Genomic DNA, 24,362 nt, shown 5'->3' with positions numbered 1-24,362 from the left:
AAGAATTTAGGTATTTTATATTTTAAATAGAAAATTTCATTGATGTATTTTAGTCTTTTGAAATTAAGCCTGTTGAAGGTTGTTTTTTTCTGACAATATTGATAATTAATTGATTAATAATTTTTTAAATAAAACTACAATTAGGAATTTTTAATTATATATGTTATATGTTATTACATATTATTATAATATTAATTATATATATATATATATATATATATATATATATATATATATATATACACTACCGTCGGAAATTGTCGGTACGGCTAACGTGCGAGGAGTAGATATTTGGTGCTGACTTTAAAGCAAGATATTTTAAGTTAGAAAAAAGATAGGGATTTTTTACTTAGATGGTTGGAAAGCTGATAAAATTCTGCTTCTCAATGTATATCAAGAAAATTTTTTTCTTTTTTTTTGGTATTTATTACACCGAAAAGATTTTAACAAAAAATTATGCAATTTTTTACTTTCGTACTAATGTTTTTTGACTCTCGGTATAATCTAGAATAATGCATGGAAAAATTTGACAATTTTACAACATAATCTTTAGGGTCTTAGCTTTAATTTGCATTTTTAAAACTTAAAAAATGTTTTGTGGTTCATGAAATATGTTAAAAAAAGTCCGAGCATGTTTTCCTACAACTCAGCCGTCAATCATCACTTTTCGCCGCCTCGCTGCTGGATTGTAGAAAAACATTCTCGAACATTTTTAAACATATTTCAGGAACTACAAAACACTTTTGAACTTTTAAAAAAGCAAATTAAAGCGGTGTAATAAATACCAAAAAAAAAAAAAGAAAAAAAATTTCTTGATATACATTGAGAAGCAGAATTTTATCAACTTTCCAACCATCTAAGTTGGATGTCTCGATCTTTTTCTAACTTAAAATATCTTGCTTTAAAGTCAGCACCAAATTTCTACTCCTCGCACGTTAGCCGTACCGACAATTTCCGACGGTAGTGTATATATATATTATTTTTTTTAATAGTTATATATTATTATTATATATTTAAATTCCTCGAAATTTTATTATTTTACATTGAATATTTTTTTATACATTTTTTCATGATTCTAAAATAAACAACATTAATTTTAATAAATTAAAATTTTACTGGTCCCTTCCCTTAAAAAGGTACTACTATACCAAAGGACTTGTCCTTTGAACTTATTAAATAAATAAGAATAATAAAAATAATTGACAAGGACTGATTTAGTATGTAAATTTATAAAATCATATATTTCCTGTTTCTGTTGTCATTAAAAATAATAAATATTTTTTTAATATTTATTGACTATATATACAACAGTAAATTTTAACTTAATGCAAAATAAATTAATGCACTTATTGGAAATATATGATTTTTATAATAAAAATTTTTTAATCATGCATAAATGTAAATTTACCTTTGAAAATGGAGCTTTGTATAAATTTTTTGATGTTAATCCCTTGTCCCAGTATCAGCAGTGACTCGTCCACTGATTCGGAAGTACAGTTTTAGCCAAAATCTAAAAAAAAATTTTCATTTTCAAAATAGGGATATATAAAAAATTAAGAACATAATATAACTTTTGTTTAACTATGTAATAAATTTACAATATAAGGATTTAATTTAAACTTTATTTTTCTTGTAAATAAATAGTAAAAAAAAACTTTTTATTTAAAATCTTAACGTAATTAAATATGTTATTGAAAAATAATGAAAGCCAAAAATATATTGTTAAAATTATTTATTATTTTTGAGTATTTGCTTATATATTTTTGTAAATTTAATAATTATTTATATTAGCAAGGAACAGAAAACAAAATTTTTTTAAAATTTTATATAAAATTATTAATAACGTTTTTAATAAATTTATATAAAACTTATAATTATAATTATATAATTATAATGCAAATTTTTGAAATTAAATAAAAAAATAAAAAATTTTAGAATTAAAAAAATAATTTTTTGCATTAAATAATAAAAAATAAATTAAATAAATAAAAAATTTTTAATTTAAATAAATAGGTAATTTATTTCGTAAATAATAAAAAAATTAATTAAATTAAATAAATAAAAAATTTTTTAATTAAATAAGTAATTTATTTCATTAAATAATAAAAAATAAATTAAATAAATTCAATATGTAATTTATATTTTATAAAAATTTGCATAATAAAATTAGAAAATATTAGAAATGTACTATATAGTGTTCGTATAGCGATATACGTATATTGGAAAGTATATATATATACTATATATAGGTTCAAATTAATATTTGAATTTGGAAGAAATATTATTTAACGTAATTATATTTGGTTAATTTTCAAGTTAAATGTAATTGCTCGAGTTAAATGTTCTCCACCTTTAAGGTGTTTATAAACACTCTCATTGTCTGTGACCTGATAAAGTTACTTTTTCTATTTGACTAATTGTTAGAAAAATTTTCAAGGTCTTTAGAAATATAATGCATAAAATTAAGAGAATGAAAAAATTTTAAAAAATTCAGAAATATTTTAAAATTATGAATAATGATTATAGTATATTAATTAAATATTCATTTTTTCATAATTATTTTAATTTTTATATTTTATAAATTTATTTTATTTTTCTATTTAATTTTAATTTTAATTTTAATTTTTAATTTTATCAATTTTCTAAAAACTTATTGAATTTATTTAAAATTACATTGATTAAAGAATTTATATATTTCTTTTGTGAAAAATCCAAAAATTTATAAAAATAAAAAAATTCTCGTAAATTGTATATAAAAAAAAGAAATTTTTCTAATAATATTTAAAAATTTAATTATTTAAAAGAAAAAATAATTAAAATTCTCTAAATTTTTTTTAATAGTAAAATTTTCTAAAAATTTATTGAATTTATTTAAAATTACATTAATTAAAGAATTCATATCTATTTCTTTTGTGAAAAATCCAAAAATTTAGAAAAATAAAAAAATTCTCGTAAATTGTATAGAAAAAAGAAATTTTTATAATAAAAATTAAAAATTAATTATTTAAAAGAAAAAATAATTAAAATTCTCTAAATTTTTTTTAATAGTAAAATTTTCTAATAACTTATTGAATTTACTTAAAATTACATTAATTAAAGAATTTATATATTTCTTTTGTGAAACATTCAAAAATTTAGAAAAATAAAAAAATTCTTGTAAATTGTATAAAAAAAAGAAATTTTTCTAATAATTAAAAATTTAATTATTTAAAAGAAAAAATAATTAAAATTCTCTAAATTTTTTTTAATAGTAAAATTTTCTAAAAATTTATTGAATTTATTTAAAATTACATTAATTAAAGAATTTATATCTATTTCTTTTGTGAAAAATCCAAAAATTTATAAAAATAAAAAAATTCTCGTAAATTGTATATAAAAAAAAAGGAAATTTTTCTAATAATATTTAAAAATTTAATTATTTAAAAGAAAAAATAATTAAAATTCTCTAAACTTTTTTTTAATAGTAAAATTTTCTAAAAATTTATTGAATTTATTTAAAATTACATTAATTAAAGAATTTATATATTTCTTTTGTGAAATATCCAAAAATTTATAAAAATAAAAAAATTCTTGTAAATTGTATAAAAAAAATCTTTATAATAATAATTAAAAATTTAATTATTTAACAGAAAAAAATATTTTAAATTGTCTAAATTTTTTTTAACAGTAAAATAAATATAATTTAGATTTTATCATTTACGAATAATTTTGATATACTAAAAGTTACAATTTTTTTTTTTTAAATAAATTAATTTTTCCAATCAAATAAAAAATTTTATCTTTATTTTAAAATAATAGTTTAAATTTTGAAATCCCTTACATGAATATAAATAATTTTAAATTTAATAAAAAAAAAAAATTATTTTTTTTTTTACAAAAAGGAAAATTTATTTTTGGTTAATTTATTTTTTTTTAATATTTAAATATTAGAATGAAATAAAAAGTGACTGGAAATATTAAAAAAAAAAAAAAAAAATTTGAAAATCGAAAATTTTTCTTTCTTGATAATATTAAATAAAAATTATTTTTAAAAAACTTAACAAGTTACAAATTTTATAATTCTTCAAAAAAATAATGAATATAATATTTAAACACGTTTTTAAATATTTGAAATTTGAATGAAAAAAAAATCTATTAAATATTATAATTTTTAAATTCTTTTTTTTTTATAGAAATTTATAAAAATTTAGAAAATTAATTAATTTTTATTTATTTAAATAATATTACTTACTTTTTACAATGAAATTGTTTTATAGGTAGTCCGTTGATTGATCTATGGTTTTGCACTTTTGAAAAATAGCACTGATCGAATATTTAAGAGATTCTCAAATTTTTTTCTAATCACAGTATGAAGATTCAATTTACAGTGACAAGCGTCTTCTAATTATAAATTAATATAGGGTACTTACAATTTTTCTCCCCACTACTTACCCTTAAATTTGACCAATAAAAATGAAGAAATCGATTTTCCCTCTTGCGATCCTAATTGATCAATTTCAAAAATCAATTTTCGTAAATGTTGAAAATTTTTAATAAAACTCAATTCTAAATAGTCAAAAATTGTTTTAAAATTATTTTTATATTCAATTTTACAAATAAAATAATTCTATTATTTAATAGAAATATTAATAAGTTAAAAATAATCATTTTTTTTAAAAAATAAGAGTTCTCTGTAGGTAATAGTTTATCGACAGTTTTTGCCCCTTCTTTCAAAAAATTTTCTAGGCGTCTAAATTTTAATAGCCAATAAAATTTGAATTCTCTCATTAAGGGGAGAGAGTCTTTTTTCTCTCTTGCTCGTATTATATAATTTTAACGCATTATTATAGAATAATTTGGCTTCTAAATTCTAAAAGTGAAATTTTATTTAAAATGAAATTTTAACTATTTTTTTCTTCTAGAAAATTTCAAAGGAACAACTTTTTTCCTAATAAAAAAATTTATAATTCATCGTTTTTAATTTATTTGCAAAATAATTTTAATTTTAATTTTTGTTTTAATTTTTGTTTTAATTTTAATGAACTGGAAAATTTTAATACTAAATCATGATTATTTAGCTAAATATAAATATTTCTACCCCTAATTTTTTTTTACACAATAATCTTTAAACTATTTTAAAAATAGTAGAATATTTGAAAGTTAAAAAAAAAATTCCATGACCGAGTAATTGTTTAAATAATTTTACATGAAAAATTTATACTCTTAAATTGAAAAAAAAATTTATTGGAAAATTTTTTTGAATTTTAAAACAAATTTTAAAAATTTTAGCTTTTTTTAAAATTAATTTGCTATTTAAAAAATTTATTATTAATAAAAAAAATAATGCTTTGCTATAAAGACCCACTAATTGGAATTTTGTGAAAAATAAAATTTTTCAAAATTAGATAGAGAACCCCCTATATAGCGCAGTAAAGAAAGCATTAGGCTAGTATGCTGAAGGTTCAGTGTTCGATTCTTTATTTCAACAATTTTTTTTTAAATTCTTATCATTATTTTCTATTTTATTTTATGTTTTTTTTTATATTTTATTTCATATTTTATTTTATATTTTCCTATATTTTATTTTCTATTTTATTTTCTATTTTATATTTTTTAATTTATTTACAAATTAAAAAAATGAATTTAAAAAAAATTTCAATTTAAATAATTAAATAAAATATTTTTTTTTTCTACATTTTTATAATCTTTTTTTTTCATTATATTCAGTAATTTTAATTTAAGTGTATTTAGGAATATTTTACAGCTGATAAATTGAAAATCAGCTACATTTAATACACGTGACATGCATGCTTTGTACATAATTTAGTTTACCGCCAATTTTTCCCCTTCTTTCCAAAATTTTTCTGGGCGTCAAAAGTTTAATAGCCAATAATATTTGAATTCTGTAACTAAGGGGAGAGAGAGTCTTTCTTAGCTGGTACAATATAATTTTAACGCATTATTAGAATAATTTTGTTATACTAAAAATAAAATTTTATCTAAAGTCGAATTATTTTATCCAAAATCAATCATTATAAAATATTATTTTGTAATGATTAATTAATGATTAACAAAATAAAAAAATTAATAAAAAAATTATAATAAAAAAAATAAAATTAGTAATAAATAATTCAAGGTTAAATTAATTTTTTTCTTTTTTAATAATTTTTTTTATTTTCATTTATTTTATTATTTGTTTTTTATTCTATTTCTTATTTTATTAATAATTATTAATCACTAATTAATCATTAAAAAGTATATGAATTAATATTCTGATCGACTTAAACTTCTTTTTTAATTTACGAAAACTTGAATTTGAATTTAATGCGAGATAGGATTATATTATACGGAAACTGAGTTAGCCTTTTATTATTATGACAATTGAACTAGCTTCATATTGAACTGAGCTCGAATTGGCATTTTATTATTCTGACAAATGAACGGGAATCTTATCAACGAGAGGCGTCGAAATTTTAACTATTTTTTTTTTTTTTTGTAGAAAATTTTAAGGAGCAAATTTTTTCCTAATAAAAAAATTTATAATTTATCGTTTTCAATTTATTTGCAAAATAATTTTTATTTTTATGAATTGGAAATTTTAATACTAACTAACGATTATTTTGCTAAATATAAATAATTTTTCTACCAAATTTTTACATAATATTTTTTAAACTATTTTAATTAATAAAAAATAAAAATATAATTTTTTTAAGAAATTATTTTTAATTTAAAAAAAAAATTCAATGACGTAATTGTAGTTGAAATAATCTTTCAAAAAAAAATTATACTCTTAAATTTAATTTAAAAAATTTTCGAATTTTAAAACCAATTTTAAAATTTTTAGCTTTTTTAAAATTAATTTGCAATTTAAAAAATTCATTATTAATAAAATAAATAATGCTTTGCTATAATTACCCACTAATTGGAATTCTGTGAAAAATAAAATTTTTCAAAATTAGACAGAGAACCCCCTAAACAGCGCAGTAAAGAAAGCACTAGAGTAGTATCCTGGAGGTACGGTGTTCGATTCTTTATCCCGGCAATTTTTTTTTAATTCTCATCATTATTTTTTTTTTTATATTTTACTTTATTTTATTTTAATTACTAACTTGAAAAATAATTAAAAATTGTTATTATTATGATTTAATTATTTTACTATTTATTATATAAATTAAATATTTAATTAATATAATTTCATTAATAATAAAATAATTTAATAAAAATTAGAACTACTGCAATAAATAAATTTTTTATTTTTATTGATTTCCAATTTCCAATTTATTGAATAATATAAATAAATATCCTATTTGAATTTAAAAGTATAAAAAATGTAAAACTTTATAAATTATTGTATATATTTGTTATTGATTATTTTCTAATTTTAAATTAGTTAATAATATTAATAGTTCTACTTTATATTAAAAAAAATTATTTTTTTTAAATATTATTTTATAGAAAAAGTACAAATTTTTTATAATTTTAACGCATAATTTTGCATAAAAATAAATTTTTCACTGCGCATAATCTAGACATTTTCAACGTCACAGAAAATACTACGCTTTTAATGATAAGAAGTTTGCATAATCCTTTTGAATCTTTCTTTTATAAGAGATATTTTTGTAAATATTCTTTTGAAATTATTTTTAAAATATAGTGAATTGCTTATACCGCAGTTTGATAGAGAAATATTTTTTTAAATATTTTTATTCAAAATTATGTTTCTATTGTTTATTTCTAAAAATATAAATAATTTAGATGATTCGTGAACGTTTAACAACTTAACAAAAATTGCACGTTTCAATTTGTTTTATTAAATTAATAAAATATTTTAAAATTTAATTTTTAGGGTAGAATTCAATTTTTTAGAAATTATTGGAAGTAAATTTATTTATTATGAATGTTGTTTCCAATTTATAAAAACCGATATCAAATTCGTAATCAGCGACCCAAAAAACCGAGTAACATGTTTCAAACGAATTCGATAAATTAAAAAAAATGTCGCTCAAAAGAGAAATACTTTCTCCTTAATGTTATTTATTATTCATCATCAATATAAAACAAACTTTTTTTCAAAACCACTTCCATTTTTCCAATATATCTTCTTTTGTGTCCCCAGTAATCTGAAACAAAAAAAATTAGTAATTAATTTTTACATTTAAAATTTTAATTGTATATTATTAATTGAAAGAAGACACATGAATTAATAAATTACAGTCTCGGAATATTGGATTATTATATTTTCTTTAAAACAATTTAATTGATCTACCATCTTTTAAGAATAATAAGCAGAAAAAGTTAAGAAAATCACACATCTGGTGTAAATCAACTTCAATTTCTCAAAATTGATATAAACTTTTTTCCTAAATGAATAAAATATTTTATTAAAATTTAATTTTTTGGTAGAATTCTATTTCTTGGAAATTATTGAAAATAAATAGATTTATTATATGATGATCGCTATTTCGAATTTTTAAAAACTGATATCAAATTTGTAATCAGCGACCTTAAAAACTCCCGAGTAACAAATTTCGAACGAATTCGATAAATTAAAAAAAAAATCCGCCGTTTTAAATTGTGGAAGACTAATATCGGATTCGAAAGTAGCAACTCTAAAAACCCCCGAGTTGCAAGTTTGAATCGAATTTGATCAATTTTTAATATATAAAAGAGTCTCCCGATATATTTTGCTACTTTCAATAGATCGACAAAAAGTAAATGAAAAATTATCCCGGATTTAAAATTTTTTTAAAATATACCTAATCATCTAACCAACAATCGCCCAAAAGAGAATTAGTTTCTCCTCAGTGTTATTTATTATTATTCATCATTAATATAAAACAAACCTTTTTTTTCAAAACCGCTTCCATTTTTCCAATATATCTTCTTTTGTGTCGCCAGTCATCTGAAACAAAAAAAATTAGTAATTAATTTTTATATTTAAAATTTTAATTATATATTATTAATTGAAAACACTTGAATTAATAAATTAAAGTTTTTAAAAAACTTCTTTTAATATTCAATTATAATTATGGAATGAAATAATGAAGAACGAGACTATAAAGTTGAAAATTATAGTGTGGAAATCTGATATCCCAAGAGTGATATATAGAACCGCATAACCCTCGAATTTCAGATCAGTATAGCTATAATACAGGATGTGAAGAGCGAGTGAGATTCCGTAGTTTTGTGCACGTGTAAAAAAAAGAGCAATTTACGGGAAATTAACCCCGGTTCTTTTCGCGCCACTGATAACGCTTCACTGAAAAAAAGAGGTGTGAGATAAAAAGATTATTGCGGTTTTATATATTGAATTTGATTTTTCATTTTAGTTTAATAATAAGAATTAATACTGTTTTAGATATATATATATGCTTTTAGACGTTCAATATCTATATATATATAAACAAACATTGCTTTATAATTAGTGCGATAAATCAAGTAACTAGTGCATTTTGGATGGTAGTACCATATAATAATTTGATACGACGACCATAAACTGAAATTATCCACTTTAGCGATTTGCTCTCTGCTTGTTAACCAAACAGGGAGGAAAAGCCACGTCTGGCAAAAGGCATTCGTGCATACTAGAGGTCTTTCAAGAGAGATAAATATAGATTTTGGTGAAAGAGAAACAGAGAGAGAGAGAGAGAGTGGAATGTTTTGTTTCAGTAAAGGCAAGCTTTAACTCCATCGCCTAAAACATATCAATTCTCCTGTCAGTTTCAGAAATTCGTATCGTTGTAAATATATTTGTTTTGTTTGTGTGTAAAAGCAACTAATTTCTATTTGTTTTTCATCTCCCAAAAAACCAAGAGGGAAAAAAGAGAGAGAGAGAGTCAAAATGTCAAGAAGAATCATCACAAATCATGAAAATACAATTTCTTCTTGAAATCCCATTTTTCATATGCAAAAAATCCCAAAATGCTTCTAAATTATATTAAAATTTTAACGAATGAAAAGTTTTATCAACAATTTTAACATCGTTTATTAATAAAAAGGTCTTAATAATTAAAAATAAAATTAAAAGTTGGATTAATAATGATTAAGAATTTACTCTCACGATCGTAGAACCTCGAGTATGTACAAGTTGCCTTTTACCAGACCTCTCTGCCCGATTAACAAGTAAAGCCCATCACTAACGTGGCTCTGCGTTTAGCACGAACACCTGTCAGAAAAGTAAGTCAACTGCTGTGCCGACTATTCTATCCTAATGTTTAATGACATTCAAGTTGGATAAGAAAAAGGGGATTTAGTTAATGAATGACGCGCGTGAAATGATTCGACGATCCAATTTAGCTGATGAATCACCCGTAGCACATATTAGATGCTTTTAAATAATCAAAAAACTTGTTTTAATAATTTTTTTAAAAGATGCACAGCATCAGAGAGTGAGGGAACAATTTTTAAAAATGAAATATAATTTTAAAAACCTTTAATATATTTTCTTTGTATTGAAAATTAGGCCTAAGCAGAATTAAATCTTTAATTCTAAAATCTTAAGCTTTTACCATGAGAGAGAAAAGGACAAAAAATATTTCTATTCTTTTCTCTCTCATGTAAAAGCTTAAAATTTACGATTAGAAATTAGGCCTATTTGGATCTGACATTTTGTAGACGTGCCATCTGGTGTTGAAAAATGTAACTAATTTTTGATAGCTGTTTGTATCACTTAGAATCAGGCCTTAGTAATTCTGCGCTGTCATTATTAATTATTTTATCATCATGGATGATGCAACATTTTCACCGCATGAGAAATCTTCTGTCACAGTAACGTAGTGAAAAATTTAAACGTAATTTTTCATAAATTTCCAAAGCCAAAATAACGTGTAGTGAATGTGAAAAAGTAGATCAGTTGAATACCTGGAAAATTGCTGTAAAAATAATCAGTATAAATCCTACTATCAGATTGTGTTGACAGCATTTCAAAAGAAGTGTTTACATATTGTGCGGTAAGTTCAAAATTTGGAGGTTATATAATCTTTCATACACCCCAAATATGTCAACATTTTTCTTAGGTACTTTATCATTATTAAAAGGGTTAAATTAAGTTTTTTTTACTTCTTGTTAACAGACTTTTACAATATATAAAAATTTCTGAAGATAAAAAGAAAAAAATTATCACTTTTTTCTACTTAGAAAATATTCATCGGTTTCAAAATTTAATCTATCGGAATTCATATCATATAAATATATATATTGTTCATTCGGTTTTAATATTATGAATAAATCAAAAACTATAATGGCAAAAGTTGAAAGTTTAAACTTGTATGTGGGTTGTAGGTTAAAATTTCAAGAGACAGAGAATGGCAACATATTTACAAAATACACTTGACTTCTCACGTTAAATGTTAAAATAAGGTCAAATAATTTTCCCCAAAGGCATCTTTTCACTAATGATGCTAAAATAATTATCTTTCAACCAAAATTCATTAATTTATCTGATACAAAATTACGAAACATGATTTTATTCACTAAACTTTATATAGTTAATACAAAAAAATAGAATAACAAAAAATAATTTAATAAAATTTGAAAAAATTTTTTTAGTTTTGCGCAAAGAGGGAAGCAATTATTGAACAACACTCAATGGAAATTTAATTACAGAAACGAGTTGCAGGTGTAGTATAAGGGTAATAAATTCCAAATAGAAACGAGATGTTGGCGTTTATATATATATATATATATATATATATAAATATATAGATGTATAGACGTAAGCTCTCGCAGCAATTGAGCAAAATAACAAGTATCAATGTACATATAGTGAAACCTATTGAGCAACACTCGGTGCCACAAAGCCGTATACCTCCTACTTTGAATCGATCGATACAAACAATCAATTTTCAAAACTTGGTAACTAAGCCAAAGGCGTTCAATTATTGTGCATGTAATTCTCTTGAACAAGATGCAAGGAAAATGTCTTAATAATAATAATAATAATATTGCATCAATATTTTGTATGACGGTTACATAATGCAGCTACTAACAATGATAATGTTACAGATTTTGGTTTACAACAAAATATTATCAATAATTTTTTTTTTTAATTTAAATATAGATAACACAAAATATTTTTAACGATGTTGTGTTATGTAAACTAATTATTTTGCTATAATATTCTAAGAGCAAAATTTAATCCCACCGCTGTCACTAAATCATAATTGCAGCATTTTTTAAAAAAACATTTCTAAATTTGCAATTTTAAACTAATAAGCAATTAAAATAATTTTACTTGACTCGACGGAATAACAGGATGTAGGTGTATATAATATTCTTTTCAATACTTTTTCCTTACGTAAGATGATTTACACCAGGTGAATAACACAAATAGATTTTCTTAACTTTTCCTCCTTCTTATTCTTAAAAGATGGTAGATCAATTAAATTGTTTTAAAGAAAATATAATAATCCAATATTCCGAAACTGTAATTTATTAATTCAAGTGTCTTCTTTCAATTAATAATATACAATTAAAATTTTAAATATAAAAATTAATTACTAATTTTTATTTTTGTTTCAGTTGACTGGCGACACAAAAGAAGATATATTGGAAAAATGAAAGCGGTTTTGAAAAAAAGGTTTGTTTTATATTAATGATGAATAATAATAAGGAGAAACTAATTTTGTTTTGAGCGACTGTAGGTTAGATGATTAGGGATATTTTAAAAATTCGGCATAATTTTTCATTTACTTTTGTAAAAAATTCAAAAAATTAAATTTTAAAATATTTTATTAATTTAGTAAAACAAATTGAAACGTGTACAATTTTTTTTTAAAATAGGGTGCAATCTCGTTTCTAAATAGCCAATTATTTTTCTCCTTTTTTTTGAATATTTTTTTAAATATGTAAATTATCTTTTCGAAATATTTCGTGTACAATTTAACGGTGAATAAATTTTGAGCATTCGTCTCTCATTTGAAGATTTCACGTCATTTTCTAGCATTTGATATATGTATGTATATATATATATATATATATATATATATATATATATACATATAGATATATTCATGTATATCTACATATATATGTATATATACATATATACGTTATTCGATTTTGTCATCTATTTTCCATTCAAACGAAAATGCAAATGTTGTTTACACTCGAGTGTGTATGGATCAGATTGGAAATTTCGTTAAAAAGTCCAATTTGATGCAATCACACAAAGAGTTTGGCGGAGACAGACGATGATTTATCGTCATAAAATTTTAAAAACGAGATTTTTCTTTTTTGGTTGTATTTCTCAGATTTGGTGTGACAATGTTTTTTTTCTGTCCGAAGGGGGTGCGGGTAAAGGGGGTTAAAAATTGGGGCTAACCAGGAAGAGAGAGGAAAGGAAGTTGCAAAAAAAAAGATAGTGTAGAAACAGGATGAAATGAAAAGGATGAGAGGGAAGAATGGGGGGAGGGAGGGAGGGTCGGTTGAACAGGGAGTGAGTTATTTGAAGGAGAAAGGATTGTGTGTGAGGGGTGGTTAAACCGTGCAGACGATTCACGTCGGCTTTAGTCAGCGGCCAGTATTCGTCGCGCGCGCATTTCGTCTGAATCTACGTTGAGCTCTATCATTGAAATCAGGCTTAAATTTTTTTTCTCCTCAAGAAATATGTATTAAAAAAGAAAAAACATTTTCTTTTTTTTTTGATAAATAAAAGAAAAAATAAATTTCCATTTTATGGTGATTTTAATGGAATTAAAATTTTTCGTGAATTTTTTTTTGTATTCAATTCTTAATATTTTACAAAATTAATATTTTCCTATAATTATTAATTCTTAATAAATTAGTTATAATAAGTTTATTTTATAAATGATTAAAGAAATAAAGTAAAATAAATTATTATAAAATAAAAATTTTTTTTTCATTTTTAGAAAAATATTAAACTTTTGAAGTCTTAAATTTTAAAGATAAATAATTAATTTTATTTTTAAATAATGAATCGAATTTAATAAAGTATATTTTTTTTATTGTTAAAATATTTTTTCTTAATATAAAAATAATAATATAAAAAATAACTAAATAAAATAATAATAACTTATTTACAATATACGTAACAATTGTATGAAAAAAAATTTTAATATTTGAAATAAATTATAAAAGAATATAATATAAAAATAATTTGGCATTGAATAAAGAAATTTTTTTTATTAAATTAAAATTTTTTTATACTAAAAAGAAATTTATTTTCAAAGTAAATCTCGCTCAGTATTATAAATATTATGAAAAAATTTATAATATGTTTAAGAAAGAAAAAAAATTTTTTTTTTTGCAAACCGTTTATTCGTTCAGAGAAAAGAGTATATAATACATATATATTTTACTTTTACAAAAGGTTTCGTTTGACTGGTTTTTTTTTTTAAATCGATCTTTGAAAATTGATAGTTCTTTTGTAATATGTGTGATAAAGTTAAAAAGGGACAAAGGCGATCCTTTTAATTAGAGAATTAAAAATGACTTTGACCTGTCCGATTTTTTTTTCTAAAAGTATATAGGAAGAGAGAATGTAAAGTTTCAATTAGTCTCTCTCTCTCTCTCCTTTTTGAAATTATAGGCTTTGAACTTGACAATGTAGACAGTAGCAATTTTCACTAACAAAACGAAAACTTCTTGAAATTTTCACCCACCCATCAATTCTTTTTTTTTTTTTTTTTTTTAATGAAGGTGTCACAATACAATGATAAAAATTAAATTTACCATTTAGAGAAAATAAATTTTCTTTTTAATTTAATTGTGTTTTTTTAAAAATTTTGAAATTTCACTCGCATTTACGAATTTTAACGTTATACATGGTTTCTAATAAAAATTTAAAATTCTGTATTATAAATTTGATTCCATGATTTCACATAGAAATTTTTAATTTTATTATTTATTTATTATTATTATTTAATTTCTTTTTAAAAATTTTTTTTAACCTTTTTTTTGAAAATCCTTTTTTCCCTTTGTTAATGGTTTTGTTTAATAAACTTTAGGAAAACTGATTCAGAGATAGTATGTCGGGAGAGGAGAGGAATCGGAAGTAATTCCTTTGAAGTAATCAGGGAAGTTTAGGACTCGTCTTGATATCTAGGAACTAAACAACTTGTCTTATTTGAAAGACCAAAGTGACACATCTCTCTCTCTCTCTCTCTCTCTTCCTCTCTCGCTTTGTCAATGTCCAGGTTCTCCTTTACTCAAGCTTATCAGAACTCTACACAACTTTTAATGAGCATTGCACGTTCATAAAATATCATTAACGGCTTAATAGTGGGGAAAAATTAAGAAAAAAAAAAAAAAAAACTAAATTGGAAAAAAAATATTTACTGAAAATATTCACTAAAACTACTATTAAATTTTTTTTAAAAACATTTTTAATAATAACAATAATAATTTTATATTTTCACCAGTTTATTATTTAAAATAAAGTAAAATAACATAAAATAAATAATAACTATGTACTAACAATAACAACAATAATACTAACCATATTAACAATAACAACAATAACAAAAATAACAGCAATAATTATAATCATAATAAGAATAACTACAATAATAATAACCATAATAACTGTAACAACAATAATAATAACAATAATAACAAAAACAACAATAATAATAACCATAACAACAATAATAATAACGGTAACAGCAACAATAATTGCCACAATAACAATAATAGTAACCATAATAACAATAATAAAAATAATAATAACAATAAAAAAATAATAATAACAACCATAATAATTATGACAACAATAACAACAATAATAATAACTATAATAAAAATAACAAAAATAATAATAACAATAATAACAGTAACAACAATCATAATAACAATAATAATAATAACAATAACAATAATAAAAATAATAATAACAATTAAAATAACAATAATGACAACCATAATATGAGTAACAACAATAACAATAACAATAACAATAACAATAACAATAACAATAACAATAACAATAACAATAACAATAACAATAACAATAACAATAACAATAACAATAACAATAACAATAACAATAACAATAACAATAACAATAACAATAACAATAACAATAACAATAACAATAACAATAACAATAACAATAACAATAACAATAACAATAACAATAAATAACTCTTATTTTAAATTAATAAAAAAAATAAATGTCAATTTTGAAAAATTTTTGTTTGACTTAACAAAAAAAATAAAATTAATTAGGAAAAATAATTTTTTTTTTAAAAGAAAATAATTTTTTTTTTTTATTTTTCTTTAATCGAGTTTAACTGGCAATGAAATCACTTGGATTTTAATGGTAATCGAATTTGGTTTTGTACAGCGTATAGCAGCATCACCGCAACCATCGCCATCGTCTTGATCGAGAAAGTTTCCTAATAATTTTGACACGTACTTTTTTTTTTTTTTTTCTCCTCCTTCTTCTTTCTGAAGAAGTTTTCAACCGCGAGAAGCTTCTTTAGAAAAACGAATTATCGGACACAGAACCCATTTTGTTCTATAAATCATTCAAAGATAAAAAGTTTGCGCCTGAATTCGAAGAACTAAACTTTTCTAAGCAAAAAAATATATATAAAAAAAAGGCATCTTACTTTAACAAATCAAGTATGATCCACTGTGCCGAAACAAAAAAAAAAAAAAAAAAAAAGGAAAAAAACCAGGTGACGGCAAATATGATAAAAATTCAAGAAAAATAAAAGTAAAAAAAGTAAAATAAATCTTTGATAATTTTTTTAAAAATGATAAATGATCAAAAAACACCTTTTTTTGTGATTAAAATATTAAAAGTTTAGAAATTATTAATAAAAAAAATTATTAAACCATTAAATAAATAAATTTTCGTTTAACAAAAAAAAAATAAATTTAAATAAATTGTAAAAATAATATTTATTTATTTAGAGAAAATTAACGAAGAAAAAACATTCATATAACATAAAAAAAATAATAAATAATAATAATAATAAAATAAAAAATATTAATAAAAACAATTTTTCAAGAAGTCACCATAATTGGGAATATTTTTTAATGTTTTATTAAAATTTTATTAAAATAATTTCAAATATAATTTTTTAATTAATTCATAATAATAATTCTAACGTTTTTAATTATCTTAAAATTAAATTTGAAATATCAAAAAAAAAATCAATTAAACAAATTGAAATGAAAATTAAAAATCCCATAAACACTATAACAAAGAGAATAAATTCTCAAATTTTCAGAGAAAAGTGTACTTAAAATAAAAATGAAAAATCGAACTAAAAAAATGGTGAATTATTAAAATATTCTTTTAATGCAAAAAAAAAAAAAACAATTTTTTTTTTCTAAAAGTAAAAAATTTCGATACGAAAAAAAATGAAAAATCTATTAATATTAGCAAAGACTAATAATATTCTATATCTAAAAAGCCATTAAATTTAATACATGCGAAAAAAAAAATTGTCAAAAAAAAAAAATTTCCCAACAATGAAGGAGAAAAAAAGTGTACCGAGCTTATAAGTAAATGAACAAAAAAAAAAAAAGGAAAATGCTCCACTGATAGAATTTTTTTTTCGATAAGTGTATTGATTCAGCTCATTAATATACACAAAAGAGTGACTAAAAATAGAAAATGCGAAACGTTAAAAAGTGAAAATTAAGTTTAGAAAAAAAAAGAAAAAAAAATAGTAAAAAGGGTGCTCCGTATATGCATATGTGTGTGATGTGATGTGAAAAGTGAATTTGTGCATCGATAATTCTTCTTCTTCGTCTTCTTCCATAGTTTTATTTTTTTTTTTTTTTAGTCGAAAAGAAGCATGACTCTTCATGGTAAGTGGAAGCATTTTTAACAAAATACGTTAAATAATTTTGGCATTGTACAACATGACGGAACTAGGGCAAGGCAAGAGATTTATAACACCCGAGTAGCAAGTTAGAGAGAGAGAGAGAGAGAGAAAGCTAGATAAAAAAAACGGATTCCTGTGCAAAAACTTACTTTTAGATTTTAAAACCTTAAAAAACCGTATAGAGAAAAAAAAATTCTTTGCTTCTTAAAAAAAATTAATGCTTTTTATTTAAGTGATAAGTGAAAAAAACGAAATTTTTATTTTTTCTCTATTTTTTTTTAAATAATCAAAAAAAAAGTGTAGGGAATTTTTCATTTTTATCTTTGAATTTGAAATTTGCTCAGAAAAATTGCCCAATAATAATATAAACGATTTTTTTAATGAAATTGAAATCATTACCATTTAAAAAATCTACTTTATCGACAGTTAAAATAACAGAAATCTACATTACCAACACAAGAATTAAATAACGATACTAGAGACATTTGTGTAGTGTATCAAATTCCTCTTTGTTTAAAATTATTTTTAAAGAGATCTACTTTATCGACTGCTAATAAAGTAGAAATCTACGTTACCGATTGTTGATTATAAAAACTTATACTGTAACAATGTGGAATATTACAGATAGACATGTAGTGTAAATAACAAAGTTGAATGAGGAAAGATGAGTTACTTTAGTTTTTAAAACATATTTGTTATTACCGACTGTTGATAAAGTAGAATTCTAAGTTACCAACTGTCAATAAGGAAATATTTTCTTCTAACGATAAACTCTAATAGGACGTTTAATAAACATAGAAATATCCTGTTACCGACGGTTGATAAAGTAGAAATCTACTTTATCCACTGTAAATTAGTAAATATTTTCTGCTAACAATAAATTCTACTAATAATAGACGTGTAATGAATAACAAGTTGAAAATTTGAAAAATGAATTACATTATTTCCGAAATATGACTTTACCGATCGTTAATAAAGTATAAATCTACTTTATCCACTGTAAATTGGAAAAAATTTTCTGCTAACGATAAATTCTAATAGAAATGGACGTGTAATCAATAAGAAGTTGCTAATTTGGAAAATTTAATTTCAAAAATATTCTTTTACCGACTGTTAATAAAGTAAAAATCTTCCTTATCTACTGTAAATTGGTGAATATTTTCTGCTAACGATAAATTCTAATAGAAATAGTCTTGTAATGAATAACAAGTTGCTAATTTGGAAAATAAATTATTTCATTTTATAAATCCAATTTTACCGACTGTTAATAAAGTAGAAATCTACTTTATCTACTGTAAACTATTAAATATTTTCTGCTAACGATAAATTCTAATAGAAATAGTCTTGTAATGAATAACAAGTTGCAAAATTTGGAAAATAAATTATTTCATTGCATAAATCCAATTTTACCGACTGTTAATTAAATAGAAATCTATATTATATATTGAATTATAATATTATCAAATTCTGTTTTCAAACATTTATTTAAATAGTTAAAGAATGAAATAAACTTAAAAAAAAAATATATAAATTCTGAAAATTGCATGTAGACTGAAAATCGGGTAAAAATATATTTCTTCCCAACAAATTTGATACTAAAAATTATTTTTAAAATTTTGTCACTTTGTTTGTGTCACGTATACATTTGAAGAATTTGTCATAGTGTTTTTTTTTTCTTTTTTTATTTCATTAAGAAAGTGCTTCATCATTTTATAAAATTCCACGTTTTGGTAAAAAAAAAATTTTTTTTTCCTTTTTTCTTTTAAAGGTAGCAGTTTGTATCTGTTGATGTGTTAGGCGGGGGAGGGGGAAAAAATGTTGTTTTTAACATTTTTATTTCTTTTAGTGGTAACTAACCCCTCGGGGGAATGAAAAGCACAAGAAAGATAATGAAAACGGATGTTTGCTTTACGGGAGAGAGAGAGAGAGAGAGAGAGACCCGAAGAAAACAAAGGGGGCAGAAAGCTGAAAACTTTGTGGGGGATTTATTAAAATCAACTATATATATATACGTATATAAGTAAATGATACAATTAGAGTAATTTTATTATTTGAGAATATTAGCGCGTAAGAGCAAAATTTCTCTATCGTGAAGAAAATGGACAGTAATTAAATTCAACAATATAATATAACAAACATACAAGTGAAACAGTTGGAAAATAATGTGAAAATTATTTCATTTTCATATATATATATATATATATATATATATATATATATATGTATATATATATAATTGTTAGTTATTATAAAATTTTTGATGATTAAATATTTTTAACCTACTGAACAGTGAAATATAATTAGGGAAAAAATTTTTTTAAATATTTTATATAGAGATATTTTTAAATGAAAATTTTATTTTTTTTAATGACACTTTTGTTTTTATTTTTTAAATAGTTTTTTTTCTTAATTAAATTTTTTTTTTAAATTTATTTCATTTGTTATTTTTCTATTTAAAAAAAAAATATACTTTTTTACTATTAAATTTTTTTACTAGTGTTTTGAATGAAATTATTTCTATTTAAAATTTTTTTTTAATATTAAATATTCGTTATAGTTTAAAAAAAAAAAATAGAAAAAAAAATTGAAGTGGATTTTTTTTTTTTTTTATTAGAAAATTTAAAGAATCTGAAAGAACGAATCACCAATCAGTGAATTTAAATTCAATTGGGTTTTGAAAAAAATAATAATCTCGCAAGATTCTGAGTTAAATTTCACGTTTTTAAGGAGATCACCATAATAATTTCCTTCTTTTTCATATATATATATATTTTTTTTTTCTTTTTTTTCTCTCTTTTACCTCTCGTTGGCTTCTCTCTCGTTTCTATTCATTTTTTTTTTTTGCTTTTTTTTATTTCCCATTTCGTTTATCTAAAAAAATTTAAATTCCCTGCACGAATATATACAATATTAATAAATGATTTTTTTTCGTTTATAATTTTTTTTTTCTTTTTTTTTTTTTGAAAAAATATTTCTAATAGAACATTTTTTCACTTTTTTTGCTTATAGCTCGTCCAATGGTACTAAACTATAAGTTGAAGGATTTTACTACCTTTAAGGACAAAGAATTCATCTGGCACGTGACTACTAAAAACGAGTGAGACCTGGTAATAAAATAATAGACATATATATATATATAAAAAAAAAAAGATACGAAATTTTTTTTTTCGTTTTCTTTTCTTGATACTGTAAAATACATTCAACTATAGAAAAATTGAATCAAGCTCGGTAAATAAAGATTTCTTATTGGCTTGTTCATTATAAATTTTTGAGTAAATTTTTTTTTAACTTTCTTTACTTAGAGAAAATATTGTAGATATTTTATATATATATATATATATATATATAGTTATCTGTAGAAAGAATTTTCCTTCATTTTTAAATGTTATCTTGGTTCATTTATGAAGTTTAAATATAACAATTTTTTTTAATTTAAATAATTCTTCGAATTTTTTTTGAAATTTAAATTAAAAATTTAATGAAATTTTTATTTTCCCTTCTTTTTTTTAAATTAAAAAGTTTTTTCTATTTTTTTTTCTAAATTGAAAATATATTTTCATCTTTAATAAAATCTTACGATCTATTCTTATCTGGAATTTTACTGCTTTTTTTAGTTATTTTTTTCCTAGTCAAAAAATTTTATTTTTTTTTTTTTTTAATCTAAAATTTAATTTCAATTATTATTCAAAATAAAAAAAAAATAAATGTATAATATTTTCTTGCAAAAATAAATAAAGAAAGAAAAAATTGTGAGAAATTTATGATGGAATAAATTTCCACCTCGTTGACAAGTTTAAAGAGAGAAAAGAAATTATTGCGATTCTATATTTCAAATATGTCATTTATGGCTTTTAAACATATTGCACTTAAAGAAAATCGAAGCTGTATTTATTTTTTTTTTTTTCTGAAAAAAAACGTTTTATTGCCTCTTATTAGATTATTAGAAAATGAGAATTTTAGAAAATGAGAATTTTAATAAAAAAAAAATTATTATATTAAAAATAAATGTAAAAAAAATTTTGCATTTATTTATTTGAAATATAAAATTTATTTAAATTGTTCCAAAGATATTAATTTTTTTTTGAGAATTTAGTTAATGTAACAAATCAGAATTTTTTTCCATTTGCCGTGAAAAATAAATTACCGCAGTTTTTTTTTTTTTTTTTTTTGAAAAAGTATGCATAAAACTTGTCCAAACTAATTTCTTTGAACTTCTACTGAAATATAGTCGACTTGGTAATTACAAAAATAAAATTTCGTCTCTTATTTCCCGAAAGGAAACGAAAACTGATAAGAAAACTTTTGAAAATCTTTTTGAAAAATACTCACAGCTTTTGGTATTTTAAGAATTCTTTATTAAAAAAAGAAAAATAATAAAAAAATAAAAAAAAATATTAAAATGATAATAGTTTCGAAAATATTTTTTTGAAAATGATTTAATAGTTTAGCAAAAAAAAAAAAAAAAGATTTATATAAACATTAATAAAATTTTTTCAAATTTCAATACTTTCTACTTATATGCATTAACACTTAAATGAAAGCCTTTTGAATTTAAATCAATTTTCTTTTTTCTTTTTAATTATATATTGAGACAAAAAAGTACTTTTGCACAGCTTTTATCGAATTCTTTCATCAATTATAGAATGCCAATAAAATATCAGAGTGCAAGATGTGAAACGAATTGGAGATAAAATAGAATTGACTTTAAATGTTTTAAAGTGTCTCACAGGTTTCGCGTTTCCTTTTAAATGATAGGCTAGTCGAAAATCGACAGTTTTTCAAATTGATAAAAAAAAAAGTTCAAAAAAATATGCAACTGAATAGAAATTTTGTTTGAGAAAAAAAAATGTAAATAAACAAAAAAAAAAAATGTAAAGGAAAATCACATTTTTAAATTGAAAAATAATTCTAATTTGGCCAAAGTGGAAACGCCCACATGAGATTTCCAATCATTTGATTCGTTACTCCTTCAAGGTCACGAAACGACCAATCAAAAGTGAGCGCAAATCTCGTGTGAGCCGAGCCTAAAAAATAAAAAAAAAAAAAATACCTAAATTAATTCCACAGACATTTATAATTTTCTCCTTGAGCTGGAAATAATTAAAAAAAAAAAAAATTCCATTTCCCTTCCTAAAAACGGAATATATATTCACACTTGACAAACATTCATGAGGTTCGAGGTTAATTAGATATTCATTGAATTTCCTACAAACGATATATTGGCTTCCTTTATCGAAAACATGGCAAATGAGAATGCAATTAAAATTCCATAAATACAGTTTAATTAAAAAAAAAAAAAAAAAAAAAAATATTAGTAATACATTTCGTTTATCGATTTTATTTTTCCTTTCAATTTATTTGAAAAAAAAATTCTCATATATTTTTTTCTTCATCATTTCAGGTGTTAGCAATGTCGAACATCACGACGACAAGTCGAATTCCCCTCGAGTATTGGAATCGAAGATCAATCGATTTAGCTGATGATATTGAGGACGAGGTTGTTAGAAATAATCGATTTTCCACTGTGACATCATCGACTGATGATTTATCAAATGTTAGCCTATCATCAACAACGACAACATCAGCGGCAGCAGCAACAACAACAACATCAACATTATCGGGAAATGGAAATCTTTTTGAAAATTTAATACCAGCACTTTATGTGACAATATTTCTATTGTCAGTCGTTGGAAATTCTCTTGTTTTAATCACATTGTTTAGAAACAAACGAATGCGAACTGTGACCAATGTCTACCTGTTGAACTTGGTGCGTATGTATATATATATATATATATATATATAGAAGACAACATAAAATATCCACTAGTAAATAATCCCTAGGGATGAATCACGTGTGCTTTTCCCGACAATTCCCTAAAATCCACCACCCTCCCTCTTTTCTTCAACCTTTCGGTTACATACGCGTTTGAACGAGAAAATATTTACTCTCTTTCTCTCTCTCTCTCGCCAACATTCGCGATAAAGATTTACTACACGACCCAGTTCCATTTTCTCAACTTTCACGTATCGCCTACACTATAACTTTTCCCCTTTGGGACGTCATTATTATTTGCATGCATATTTTTTACTCCCACGCGCCGACAAAGAAATGATGGCGAGACACATACACATATATATATATATATATATATAGATATGGGATAATAAAAGAGTTGGTAAGAAAATAAATAAAAAAAAACAAAAAAAAAAAAAAAAATAGTCAAATTGAGTAAGTAGGTATACCAAATTTTATAAAAAAAAAAAAAAACGTTAGAGAAGCATTTTTGGAAGTTTATTTAAAATATAAAAAAGAGAAAAAAAATTAAAAAATAAAAAAAAATTTAAAAAGACACCAAAAATTAAAAAAAGAACTGAAAAAATAGCAGGAAAATAAAAGAATATAAAAAATAATAAAGGAATAAAAAAATAAAAAAATATTTTAAAAAGTACCAAAAAATTGAAAAAAAAAATATTATAGAAATTAAAAAAAAAGGAAAGAAAAAATTAAAAAAGTGCAGAAAAAATTTTTAAAAATGACAAATAATTATAAAAAAATACCAAAGAAAATTTTAAAAAGTACTA

General features: G+C 21.8%; 1 protein-coding gene and 1 long non-coding RNA gene across 3 annotated transcripts in view; one reads left to right on the top strand and one right to left on the bottom strand.

Moving 5' to 3' along the window:
• The window catches only part of LOC127289193 (uncharacterized), a 30,888-nt gene extending 26,516 nt beyond the window's left edge, over positions 1–4,372 (bottom strand). Inside the window, exons 1-2 of the long non-coding RNA XR_007844137.1 lie at positions 4,232–4,372; positions 1,409–1,510 (exon numbers count right to left, since the gene is read on the bottom strand). This is a non-coding gene — a long non-coding RNA (uncharacterized LOC127289193). The remainder of the gene's footprint in view (positions 1–1,408; positions 1,511–4,231) is intronic.
• Positions 4,373–13,483: 9,111 nt separating this feature from the next.
• Positions 13,484–24,362, top strand: part of LOC127289190 (cholecystokinin receptor type A-like) — a 53,273-nt gene continuing 42,394 nt past the window's right edge. Inside the window, exons 1-4 of one of the 2 annotated variants that reach the window (XM_051316989.1) lie at positions 13,484–13,586; positions 17,178–17,763; positions 20,790–20,887; positions 23,182–23,547. In XM_051316989.1, the coding sequence (XP_051172946.1) occupies positions 23,191–23,547 (357 nt within the window). In that variant the 5' untranslated portion in view covers positions 13,484–13,586; positions 17,178–17,763; positions 20,790–20,887; positions 23,182–23,190. Of the gene's footprint in view, positions 13,587–17,154; positions 17,764–20,789; positions 20,888–23,181; positions 23,548–24,362 lie in introns of both variants that reach the window. The other variant, XM_051316990.1, reaches the window with a different exon arrangement.

Source organism: Leptopilina boulardi, unplaced genomic scaffold (assembly GCF_019393585.1).
Source record: "Leptopilina boulardi isolate dan_hultmark-lab unplaced genomic scaffold, ZJU_Lbou_2.1 LbouV2_40, whole genome shotgun sequence".
In the NCBI taxonomy this organism is placed as follows: Eukaryota; Metazoa; Arthropoda; class Insecta; order Hymenoptera; family Figitidae; genus Leptopilina; species Leptopilina boulardi.
The sequence above is the reverse complement of the archived record's forward strand: the minus strand, read 5'-3'. Positions and strand labels throughout refer to the sequence as shown.